The sequence below is a fragment of the Malus sylvestris genome, chromosome 2 (genome assembly GCF_916048215.2).
Source record: "Malus sylvestris chromosome 2, drMalSylv7.2, whole genome shotgun sequence".
Lineage (NCBI taxonomy): Eukaryota > Viridiplantae > Streptophyta > Magnoliopsida > Rosales > Rosaceae > Malus > Malus sylvestris.
Genome location: NC_062261.1, coordinates 33343649 through 33357230, shown reverse-complemented (window position 1 = coordinate 33357230; position 13582 = coordinate 33343649). Strand labels below are relative to the sequence as shown.

Genomic DNA, 13582 nt, shown 5'->3' with positions numbered 1-13582 from the left:
TCTCAACCTCTGTCATAACCAGAGCTGCCATAGCTACACCCCCCAAACTTATTCACTACTGCAAATACAGAGCTACATTCCTCAGGTAAAATTCATCCACATCTTCTTTGCCTTCGATTTCATGACCGAAGGACAAATGAAAACGAAATTCTAACGCATGCATGTGGTCTTTCTCTGTACAAGGAACTTTGAGTTGACGTCAGTACAATGGCAGAGACAATGGAATTGCTACAACATCGCAGATCCGGCGATGCACGGGAAAACAAAACAAGAAATGCTCGGATCCAAAGCCAAAGGTATAATTACCGATTCCCTCTTCTTTGATCTGTTATTGCATGTGTTAGATCAGTGAATTTCTATATGCTTATGTATTGCTTTCCCATGTGCTTGCATGAACCGTGATGAATGATGAGTCAAAATGATGTGCACAAAACTGAATCGGTATCTTGACTTGATGAACCGTGCTCTCTGTGCAACATGGATCGCTCCCCCAAACTTCAATATAATTATATTTTGAATGAAGTGTGAGAGAGTGAGTGAGTGAAAGGGGTCCATTAGCATAGAGGTCTTCTCAGCATCCCACTGTGAGTATGTCTGGAACTCTGCCCGTGCATCTTTCTGCTTTCCTTTGGTTTCTGTAGTGCTGATTCTCATTAATGTTAGTGAAGTTACGATGACGCTCTGAAGTGAATGTATGTTGAATGCTGCTGAATGCATGATTCAGTCGAATGTGCAGATTTATTGGATATTTGGGGCCATTGATTCTGAATTCAACCTGCCAAGAACACACATTAAAAATCTAATTAGAGTAAAACCCAAAATAAAATACTGATTAACAAAAAAAAATGACTGTTTTTATGTTTTTCGATTTTCTGATTCTTTTTGTTTGTTTGATTTTTTTTCGTAATTGAAATAAAATCAAGAAAATAAAATAAACAAAAATAAAAAGAAAAGAGTTAGAAAAATTGGGTTGTCTCCTAATAAGCGTTTTAGTTAACGTTTGTAGCTAGACGGAGTGGAAGGTTGGTTATCATGCATGTCACTTGATCTTGTAGAGTCAACCAATCTTTAACAGCATCATCGGACAATATTAGGTAATGAGTGACTTGATGTTTAATGATTGAGTGTTTAAATGTTGTGGTTTAGTCCTTAATGTCTGCTTTTCTATCTGAATGAATTCTTGTAATTAAAGAGAGTTCATTCAAGCGGGGCTTGTGTCTTTGATGAACTGACTTCCACCTTGTATTTAATACCCATAATTTGTGCATTGGCCGAATTTGTCTATGAGGAATTTGGCTGCCACAAAACGTCTTCTTCTTCTCGTATGCCTTTAGCCTGCTCGATGGACCTGCACTCCATTTCTGCTATTATGATTGGCTTTTCGTGTGTTCTGGCAGTTTCAAAGCTTTCCTGTAGCTTTGAAAGAGAATGTGTGGCATATAGATTTGGGTAGCAAGGGGTTCTGTGGGAATTTAAGATTAGCAGTTTCCTCCATTGGGCGAGAGTCAATGCCTGGTGGCTCCTCAATTCTAGCGTCTTCTTGCATGTGGTCATAACTCTCTACACATTGCGGTGTTTGAATAAAACACCATTCCTCTAAATCTTGTGGGCCATCAATTTGTTGACAAGGAAAATCGTCTTCCTCGTGTTCGTCCCATTGATGCATGAGTTGCTCAACTTGTTGCACCAGATTATCTAATGAAGCTTGGGTATCTCCCAATCTCCCAAGAGTAAGCAGCAATTTTTCAACTGCAATCTCCCAATCAGCTTTTGCTGGCGCATGAGGCTGTTCAAAAGGCTGATGGCTACCCACCCACATGATTTTGATGCTCTGGCCATGATAGATTGTAAAAATTTGAGTAGGAAGTGCACCTAGGCCTTTGAAAATTGTTCCTCATATTAATATGATGCTACACAAACTCTGGAAAATACTGCCTCTGAGGACAATACATAATATCATGGGTATTTAAATTGCAAAGAGCACAAATTGTTGGTGCAAATCCAAAGCATCACATTGCTGCTAATGAAATTGTTGCACTGCTCTCAAAATCAACAAATTGTAACCTAAAAAAAAAAATTAAAATCAAGTAAATAAAAAGATACATACAAAAATAATTAAATAAGAGTTGATAAACACAAATTGTTTAAAATAATAGTCAACAATGGCGTCAATTTCTTGATAGAGATTTTACCACCTGCAAAAGTAGGGATAAAAACACTTTAAATACTTGTTTGAGCTGCTATACTATGATAATCTTGTATTCTTACAAGTATTTAAAGTGTTTTTATCCCTATTTTGGCCGGTGGTAATATCTCTATCACCTCGTGCTTTAGTTGGGCTCAAAATTAAATACTGGATTAGGGTTTACTAAGTGGTCACGTCTTTCTTGATGTGGTGTGAGGGGATGGTCTTTGAGGAGACACCTTGGGTGTCTAAGAGGGTCGGTTTTTAAAGGCTTAGAGCTAGCACCCGTCTTGGATATCAACCCATACACACTTACGGAGGCCATCTTATCTAGCTCAATGTCTAAAACCCTAATTTTATCAGAGTTTTGTTCACCTTCCTCTTCATCACAACCAGAACAAGGATTATCAATGTCTTCACCATTAGATGAAATCTCCCCTGTAGCTTCATTAGGAGGATAAAAATCGAGAACTTCATTTGGAGGATTAACATTAGGCACTTCATTTGGTTCCTCCACACCATTTACCTCTTCAACATTAGTTGGCTCTTCATTGTTACTTACCCCATAAGCATGTCAACAAATACTTCATCCTCATATTTGTTTTCACCTTCAGTCCTTCTACATTATTTTCATTATCCTCTTTTGCTTCACTTTCATTATCTTCTTGAACATTACCATGTATACCAACAGATGAAACTTTATATGTTTGACCTTCTCATAGAATTGTCAGCATTGGTTAGGCGATCAATAAAAGGCCAATATTGATGAACCTTAATTCTTCAGCACCACCATTATAGTTTTGACAATCCAAACTTGGCCATACCTCAAAAGCTTGACTCTCAATGGTGTTTAAGTTAGTTGGATCATATGATAATGCGATTGAACAATTCTATAACTAGGAATGCAAACAATTAGCCTTGGAATAAAACTTTCATATTTCACCTTTATCATGTGCAACTGCACAAAACTTGCTAAAATCGAAATTTATCAAACCAAAAATTAATGAAAGGTGAGAAATAGACAATAATGGGGCCAACCTCAATAAAGTACACACAAAGGCATCCAAATGAAATTCATAAAATATAAAAGTAAACAACAAAATTGGTAGGACTTACTGTATTTCAGATGGTCTCCAAATCACCAAAATGTTGTCGCCATGTGAACAATCAATCACCGAAAGTGAAATCTCGGTCAATAAATGATCCCACATTGAAATTCCTATTCAAATTCCTCAAACCCTAGAAATTGAGTTTCTCAATCCTTAGTCGAACTGAACCAGAGATGGTTCCCCCAAAAGTGAGCTCTCCATTTAATATTACGTTTTTTACTTTCATTTATTGTTATACGGAACTAGCAATGTAGCATTAGTAACAAGTAATGTTTGTAGCAAAGAAAAATACGTTATAGGAATTAATAACCAAAGGAAATTTAAGAGGAGGACTGAGGTGCTTTTATAAAAAGTGGGTATAAAAAAAAGCTGAGCTCAAAAAGTTGTTTGGTAAACACTTAAAAACAGAGTTTTTGATGAAAAAAAAACTGAAAACGTGAAGCAGCAAAAATAAGCTTATTCTCACATCACAGCAGAATCAGTTTTTTTTCAAAGCACAGCAATATCAAACCAGCCCTAAATCATATATGTGGTGTTTCATGGTGGAAGCTGCAAAAGCACATCACAACTTCCTTTGTATTTGTATTTCAGTTGGCTCACACACAAAAAAAATAAAAATAAAAATAAACGAAGGAAGTATATTCTCTTCCCTCATATTCTTACTCTCTTTCCTTCCCTCTTCTCATAGTTTTCTTTTTATCTTTCTCTCTCTATAAAAAAAAAAATTAATACAAGATGTTGATGTGGGTTAATCGTAACTGTTTAACTATAAGGAGATGGAAGAGAGAGAATTAGGAGAGAATTCTCCTTTGCCAGGAAGAGCATAACATTTTTCCTTCCATAATAAATTTACAAATGAAAAAGAATATTATTAGACCGTAGGTGGCATAATAAGAAATATTGAATGTATATAATAAAATAAGCAACTGAATATGTAAGACTCCCTAGATGAGCACCACAAATTCTTCGCATCGAGGCAGACTAAAAGCCATGAATAATGGTATGTACATGATAGTTGGTGATAGCGATCCATAGATATTTTTATGAGAACTTTTATGAAAAGAGTTCGGTTTAAGTTTATTTTAATAAAGAAATCATGCTATAACTTTATTTAATTAAAAAGACTTAAATTTTAATGAAAAATCCTTAAATTTTAATAAAAAGGATAAAAGAACTTAAACTTTAATCAAAAGACATAATTTTAATATTAAAAAAAATTTAAAAATCTCAAGCGCGAATCCACGCATCCTCACACAAATTGTTTATGAAACTTTCTACACTGTTTAGGAAACTTAACGGTACTTCACTGTTTATGAAACGTATTACACTATTTATGAAACTTACAACACTGTTTATAAAACTTTCTACACTGTTTATGAAAAATTACGACATTGTTTATGAAACTTACTACACTGTTTATGAAACTTACTACACTGTTTATGAAACTTAACTGTACTATACTGTTTATGAAATTTAACAGTGCTACACTGTTTATGAAACTTAACAGTACTACACTGTTTATGAAACTTTACGGTACTACATCCTTCTCTCTCATCTTCTTGAATTTTCTCGGCACATTCTCACATTCCAAAAACATTTTCTTCTTCTAATTTTCTTCGATACTCATCAATTTTTCTCTATATCTCTTCAATTTCTTAACTTTCAACACCAATTACTTAATTTTTCTTCTATTGTTCGTCCATCTGCGGCTTCCTTTTCTCATCCACCTACAATCTTAACTCTCTACACCATATGTTATTATGTAAGTAGTGGAAAATTTTATTTTTTAACACAAGAATCTCACCACTTGTATAGAGACGTTGTGTATCACTCCGTGTTCCGGACACATCCTAAACTACTATTGGGAAACAACACCACAGAAATAAAACCGGGAAATGTAATTCAATTTGAAGTCTTTCTCTTATTCTAAAAAAAAATAATAATAATTGACACACCCTGACTGAGATCGAGGCATGATGGCCGTCACGTGAGGGTGACGTAGCCATGTGCACAGTGCGGAAGCAATAAGGATAATAAATATACGAATAAATAAAAACCGAAAGCTACTAAAGTGCACTAATAAACAGGAAGTGTTAGGAGTGAGATACAAAAGTAAATACCCCTAATAAGAGCATATAAAGTATAGGTGCAGTCCAGTAGGACAAGTACTAATGATACAGTACCATAAGATGTCCTACAATTATTTTAATATGTCAGAACCACCGAAATCCTCATACCCAGCAACGACAAGCTTACCTAAAACCTGGAGGGGCGCAAAACAGAAAACGTGAGTGGGCAAAAAAAAATGTTTTACAAAACCATTTCATTTCTCAACAGTTTTAACTCCTCGCCGTAAAGCATGTATAATTTTCCCAGAAATAGAATATAAACATATGCATAAATATATATGTAAATATATCAATTCAAATCATGCTTCACATATTCATAATCATAAGTATGTCATGCCAAGATATAACAGAGTAAGTAATTCAAGTGAGAATAAATGCATGGAAAATAACATATTAGCCGGAACCCCTGTGATAGTCTGTACGGCTGAATTCATAGCTCAATAGTCAATCTAGTCGGAGTCACTACAATGACATATACGGCATTATACTACACACGAGTCGGAACCAATGAAAATGTTTGTACGATAAGACTGGGTGTAATATAATTATGCTCAATACTACTCTCTCATAATAGCTGGGCGATAAATCGCTAGTCACCTACGAGTCGGAACCATAGTAAAGGTCTGTACGACAAGATTGTGCACCTAAATTGGATCCAATATGAGCATACGGTGCGGGAGGTGACATTAATAATAGGCATGTGTCATATTTCTACTAAATCACAATCACCCTAGGTGCAGGTTTATGAGCTCAAAGTTACTCAATAACATGTCACATTATCGATAATTCACAATTCATAACTCACATGGCTTACCTGAGTGTCCACAGCACCACAATTATATATACTAATTCATATACGAAATATAAATTTATATGCATGGCATTCAAGGCATACTTTCATTTAAACGTATTTTCTGGGAAAATATCAAGTATATAAGTATATACTGAAAACCAAAAGCCCACTCACTAGTATGTCGAATGGTTGTAGCCCCCGAGTTGCCCTTGACTGCGTTCGTCCTCGGGATAAGTCTCACCTATATGTGAATTAACTACAAAAACGTTATTTAAAGCACATAGAAAAAACTAGCTAATAACTTCTCATACATTGCTCAAATAGGGTGTTTGAATATACCAACGTGATCTACACAACTCCACGAACATCCCCATATTTTTAAAATAATTTTCCGACCATCCACGAGCCGCCACGCACTGGCCAAGGCACAGCAACACGCGCGGCCACGCCCAAGGAAACTAACGGAATCCCCTAACCCCGTTAGGAATATTCGTTAAAAAGTAACGGAATCCATTAATTTTACCTGATGGCGTCAGAATATTCCGTCAACTTTGACGGAATATTCTATCTTCTTCTCCGGTTAGACTCGCCGGTCGTCGTCGCCGTCGTCGTTCACTGGAAAATTAGAAAATCATGAAAACCTTCATATCTTGTCCAAATCTCAACCAAATTCCACGAAATTTGAACCAAAATGAAGCTTAAGATAAGTAGAACAAAACCTTACCTTTCAAAGGTCCTAAAACCGACCGAACTTGCCGAAAAATCCTTCGATATTCTGGCTAAACCTGTAACTCGTCGTATCTCAACTTTCCGACATCCAAATCACTTCATTTTTCTTCTCCGAGCTTCGTGGAGACAATCTAAAGCTTCTTGTGTCCTTAAAAACTCCAAAAAACCTCACATCAATTAGTGCATGAACACTAATTGAAATCTGGGGTTCGAGTTCTCGGGATTTTTGAAGGTTTTAGGGTTTAAAAATGATATAAATCAACTCAAAGAATAACAAGGAGTTTGAATCTTACCTTCTTGACGTCGATCCGTGCTTGAAATGGACGCTTGGAGTTTTTCCGTATGTTGTACTGGTTTTCTGCAAAAATCTGAGAGGAAGGAGAGAGAGAGAAGGCACGGGAGAAAGGGAAAGGTCTTTTTGGGTGTGTGTGGTCCTCACACTAACACATCATCAAACAATACTCACCATAAAAATTTAGGTCTAAACTTGACCAAATTAAACTAGGGCAATAAAAATAAATCCAAATTTTTTTGCCCAAGTCCAACGATTCAATCCATCCCTTAGGGGTAATTCCGTCAATTCACCTCATTGAGAATATAATACAATAAGTTCGGGGATGGGCTGTGACAATAATAATAATAATAATAATTGGCTTAATGTTAGTTGGCAATGGGGAGAAAATAGAGTGAAATAGGGGGTGCGGTGGGATGTATGTGTGCCAGCACATGTAAGTGAGAGTTTTGTAGGTTCGATACTTGCTAAACGGGAATATGAACCACATTATTGCTTGGCCATTGTGAGGCTAAACACACCTCAACCCCCTTAGTGTAGATAATATCGTTTGTTAAAAAAACATTATTCTTACCATTTATTTGTCCATTATTTGTCTCATTGTACCATTATTTGCCCCCAAACCTCTATTAGATGGATAGTACAAATAGGATAGTAAGCCAAATAATAATCTAACTAATTACATATTACGCGTTGATCCAGACATAATAAACTAATATTTAAAACATAAAATGCTTTATTAAAGGTTCTTTAGAGAAAGGCCCTTGAAACTCCTATTTTCCAAACAAAAACACACCTAATAGTAAATATTCAAATAAAACCCAAAATTCAAATAGACTACCATGTAGACAAATATGTAACCAATTATTACAACGTATTTACAACTTATGCCACAAAACCCTAATTATGTCAATAAATATTATTACTCACCCTAATTATGATTAGCAATTAACCCCATATATAAAATTTTCCTTTCTTGTATCATAAATATTAGTAACATATATATATATATATATACACACACTAATTTATCCATATTCATAAACAATTATGAGCACATTTTTCGTATGAAAAAAGAAAATCCTTTCTATAATCAGTTATTTTCCATCATATAATATTGTTTGACAAAAAAACAAACCAATTAATATTCTTTATGTTGTAGGTAAATTATTTTACATAGATTATTACATACATTAGACATTTTTTATTTGTTATTATGTATGCGTGTTAAAAATAATTTATCTATACTTATATGTAAAATATAAATAAATTAATTTTGAATCAAATAGCATTTATTTTGTAGGTAAATTAAAGTAGTAGTTACATTGTTTTGGTCAAGTTAAATAGTGCCTAAAGTATTTCGTAAAAACTAAACCAAGACAAATTATCACCATTAAAATGAAACAGTAGATACATTATTTTTTTATTTGATTAAACAATAGGTAAATTATATTGTAGGTGCATTATGTTTGTAAAAAAAAAAAAAATTGAAAGTAGCAGATATATTATTTTTAACCAAATTTCCTTTATTTGTAGGTGAATTATTTGCATGCATTATATATATATATATATATATTGGGCACATTTTATTCCTAATATATATTTGTGCAATGATTCACCTATATTATTATATAAAATATAGATAAATTTCTGTTGAATCAAATAACATTTCTTTAACTTTATAAGTAAATTATTTTGCATGTATTATTACTGGACAAATTTTATAGTGCCCTTTCAAATTTTCATTTGAGTAAGAAAATGACAATATTAAATTAAAATTGTCAAATTTTATGCAAATTTGAAAAACAATTACGAAATCTTAAGGAAAGTATAACATTAGTGTTTTTTTTTTTTTCAGAAGCATTAACATACAATTTGTTATGATATATTAATATGCAATGATTTTAAACATTAATGCATTTTTTTTCATTAATCCCTCCCTTCAAATATGCATAGAATTTAATGTATACATTAAAACTGTAATTAGGGGTGTTTTAGGCATCTAAAAATGCAAAATGTGTAAAGGCAAATAGAATTAATGAATTTGCTTATGTGGAGCCTAGTCATTGGGTTTTATTCAGGTAAAAAGAATATGTCAGGTTTTATGTAAAGAAACTTGAGTTTCATTGGCTAAAGTCATTTTCAGTTTATTAAAATATAGCCATTCCAACACAAACGTGAGAATCATGAACACATAGGTAATTTTATTAAAGATATTCGCAGTCTGAAAACAATCACAAGGCATAACAAAAAAGAAAAAGAACATAAGACACGCTTTGGGGTATTAAACACTACAATAAAAAAAAAAAAACAAGAACAGAAAAACTAAAGTTTGGAAGCCAATAATGTTCCAACAATATCTCATCTCATCTTATCCATGCGATCCCCCACTACTGTATGCGGATCTGAAAAACATATTTGGCACACCAACAGACTCTTGCATTAACCGGAAGAACAAACAAACCAAAAAAAAAAAATCGTTACCAACACCCATAATTATATAAAAACTGAGAAGGGCGACGCCCTTCAATCTTAGTGGTTCTTGATAAACTGTTTGATCCCTGCAATCAGACGCTCAGTTTCTGCGTCTGTTTCCGGGTCCGTGTCGACAGCAATCTTGTTCAGATAAAAGCTATGAGTCACCCCCTCGTTGATTAGAAGCTCCACATCCTTGTTGGCCTTCTTCATGGCCTCAAAGTACTCCATTTGCGTGTCTATGATCAAGTCCCTGGAAGCAATGCAGAGAAGGAACGGCGGAAGCTTCAGATTACCCAACGGTTGGGCCTCGGGACCTATCGGACAAGTTATGGGATGGTCCTTGGTGGACCCCACTGGAAGGGCTAACCCTAAGAACTTGTCCACCATATCTAGGGTAAGGAAAGGTGACTGAGGCTGCTCCAACTGCGACTTACTCCGCTCCGCTCGAACGAAACCGGGGTGGATTGGAATCCCGCCGGCAAGTCTTAAGGGACTCAAATCCGCAGTCCCTGATTGAGCCGCCACATGGTGGACTATGTTCCCTCCGGAGCTATCTCCAATAAGAAACACACGGTTATAGTCTGCATGGCTGAGGAGTGGCTCGTTTTGCTCGCCTTGAGCCAATGACCGGAGCCAAAGGAGAGCGGAATAGCCGTCCTCGATTGCAGCCGGGAGACGGTGCTCCGGTGCGAGCCTCTGATAGACAGAGATTACAATGGTATTCGTGGAGCGAGATAGTTTAGTGTATATTTGGTAGTACATGTACCAATCAGCTTGACTTATGCAAAAGCCACCTCCGTGGAAATGGAGGATTATTGGTAGCTTGGTGTCATTATTTTCCGGCTTTCGCTCTGGTAAATATATTCGGACACGAAGGCCAGATGATTTGTCGGCAACCACATCTTTTGTGGAAACTCCGTCGATAAATTCATCGTGGGCTTCCACAGGCTCCACCATGAACTGAACCTCAGGAGGTCCAGTCCACCTCCGGTCGACAGAGCCATCATCAAAGACTCTTAGCCAACCAGACACCTCCTCGACTGGCCTTTTTTTTTCGCTGACCATGGTGATGGTAATATGGCAACTAGTTTAATTTACTCAAGAAGTAGAAAGGTTGGAAATTGGAATATGAGAGAGCTTGGATTAAGGGACCAGTTTATATAGAGATATGTCATAGGTGTAACCCCAAACGATAAGGATGCTTCTAAACTCAATTGTATTATTAATTAGTTGACCATAATTTTTTTTAAAGATTATACAACAATATAGTTTTACTTAGGATGAAAAAATAAAATAAGTATTCAACATACATTTAGAATATTCAAATGTTAAATCTCTCACGAATCAATAAAGAAGATTATCATTAAACTTTTTCAACATACTATGTGGCGTGTTTTGTAAGTGTGACGTCTTATCATTCATGTCACATTACATAAAAAGTACACCAATTGCTATTGTTTTTTGCAGACACCATTTTACTCACTATGGATACAAATATCTTCTTCCTTGTTCTTGGATAAAATTGCACCTACAAAATAAATAACACATTAGGTCAAGGCCAAGAGCATCAAGTGCCCACGATGAATGGAGGGGGGCTGTTGCCAAAGAACCTCCGATGCCAAAGTTAGATTTTTGAGGGAAAAGTGTTTGGAGAATTTAGAGAATTCAGTAAGGAAATTGGAATTGAGTTTTGGAGAGAATAAGGGTATTTATATAGGGGTGTGGCCGGCCACCTTGGGAGGAGATGGACCGGCCACTTGGATGGTTTTGTGGGTGAAGTTCATGATTTGTGTTTAATTTGCAATTAATTAATTGAATAATTAATATAATAAAAAATGAATGATATAGGGGTTACCTTGTGGAGAATATATGATGAGGGATGGATGAAATATGTTATAAATAAATACCTATTTGGGCACTTTTGACTTGATTGAGGGATGATTGTCCACTGCTCACGCGTAGGAATTCCGGTGTGCCTCGGGGGTAATTTTTTTTTTTTACCCAAAATTCCACGTTTCACCTCTTGATTATTTTTGGCTCCACAAATGCCCCCACACCTGTTGGGCTGCTTGTAGAAAAGGGCAACATGTGTAGATATTTTCTTGCTTTGGGAAACATAGGATTGTTTCTTATTTTGATGTAGATTCCCTCTTTAATAGGAAATTAAATCCTTCTAGGAAAGGGAAATAAATTTCTCTCAAAGCCAATTTAAGTCCACCTTAAGTGGGTTATTAAATCAACTTTGTAGAGCGATTTATTCTACCCTACAAGAGAGAGAAAGCTTAGATGATATTCGTTCCCCCTCCTCTAGCAATCTTCTAAATCATGCCCGTGCAAAGGATCATCTTTCGTTGCTTGCTTCATCTTCATGCCACTTCTAGGTAAGAAAAATTTAATTTTCCTTGTCTTCTTAATTTCTTAGAAGCCTCAAGGCTTGAAATTGGCTCGACGAGGGTCAAGGTGGCTTGAAAAAAAACTTGGAGAAGCCATGGTACTGTTGTCGTTGGTCGTGGGATGTAGCATGGTGGCTCGGCTAGGCTCGGGCCGTGGGTTGTGCTGTGGTTTGGGCCTCTGTGCCTGGGCTGTGAGGAGAGAGAAGGCGTGGGGGCGTTAGCCTCCTGTCGATTGGATTGAGCAGTGAGGAAGGATGGGGAGCCAGCGTTGCCTAGGCTCCCTGCTTTGCTTTTTTTTTTTTTTTTTTGAAAATGATGGGCTCGGGCCCGTGCCTGAGGGAGAAAAGAGAGAGAGAGAGAGGCGGAGAACCTCTTTTGGGTTGAGAGGCCAGCTGTGCTGTGTCATTTTTTTTTTTGGGCAGCCCTCTAACGGATCCCTCTTGTATCCTTTTGGAAATTTTTCAAGCATGTTTTCCTCGAGCCATAAGAATGATGATGGTGTGTCATCCTTGTATCGTCAAGGCGGGTCTTTGAGCAAGGTTGGTTACTTCAAGGCTGCTCACTTCAAGATTAGCTCCGATGACTTGTTTAGAGGTTTCCTCGAGGCATATTGGCACGCCATTCTGTCGGGAGTGCGTGTAAAGCGTGTTAAGGATGGTAACAGCCGTGAATCATGTGATGAGGCTCAAACAGCCATCAAGTTCCACCTCTACTATTTTGTGTTGGGGTTTACTTTTCCTATGCCGCATTTTTTCCAAGAAGTGCTCTGCTCCATGAGATGTGCCCCCGCCCAATGTTCTCCAAATGCGGTCCGTGTGATGGTGGGATTCCACAATCTAAGCCAATTCTTTGACTTAGATCTAACCATCAACAAACTTTGGTACTTCTTTGACATAGGCCACATCGAGGGAGTTGGGCAGCTACGATCTCACCATAGGCTTTTTGATAATTCAAGCAAGGGAGATCATGACTGGGCCAAGGAGACTCTGGAGATAAGTGGAGAATGGGAGTCTGATTCTTCCCCTGACATGCGTGTTCCAACGGTTTCATATCCAGTAAGTAAGCTGCTTAATCTCTTTGCTACTTTGTATTTGTGCTAAGTTGCTCTTTAATTTTCTCATTGTCTCCCACTGCTTTTGTAGATTCGGAGTTTAGCTCAACTTCTAAGACTTCTCCAGACATGAAGAAAGTGCATGTTGCTCTGGGTATCCCTTCTGAGTACCGTGAATGGCGTTGGCTGCTTAGTCCTCTTCGTAGGAAAAAAAGTGGGTTGCCCCCTAGATAAGAGATAAAATGAATCAAGGCTGAGGTGTTGGCTCATCCTATCACTATGGTGGAACCTGCTACAAATGAAGGTGAGACGAAGAGGCCATCCCTGCCTGCTCAAGAGATGTTTTCTTAGAAGAAGCCAAAGACTTCTTCCGCTGCTCGTGGGGGTTCACCGACTGCTCAAGAGACACATGTTGAGAAAAAG

General features: G+C 36.7%; 1 protein-coding gene and 1 long non-coding RNA gene across 5 annotated transcripts; both read right to left on the bottom strand.

The window, feature by feature from the left end:
* Positions 1–5340: 5340 nt before the first annotated feature.
* On the bottom strand, positions 5341–7383 carry LOC126613893 (uncharacterized). Of its 4 annotated transcripts, none has more exons than XR_007620219.1 (5): positions 7239–7383; positions 6941–7093; positions 6556–6831; positions 6391–6472; positions 5341–5557 (listed from the first exon to the last, which is right to left on the bottom strand). It is a non-coding gene; the product is annotated as an uncharacterized LOC126613893 (long non-coding RNA). The 4 variants fall into 4 exon arrangements; XR_007620217.1 differs by having other exon boundaries at positions 6391–6457; XR_007620218.1 differs by having other exon boundaries at positions 6391–6457; positions 6560–6831.
* Positions 7384–9419: 2036 nt separating this feature from the next.
* On the bottom strand, positions 9420–10853 carry LOC126613889 (probable carboxylesterase 15). Its single transcript, XM_050281508.1, has one exon. The coding sequence runs from the start codon at positions 10778–10780 to the stop codon at positions 9770–9772; it is 1011 nt and encodes a 336-aa protein (XP_050137465.1). The 5' UTR covers positions 10781–10853; the 3' UTR covers positions 9420–9769.
* Positions 10854–13582: the final 2729 nt, after the last annotated feature.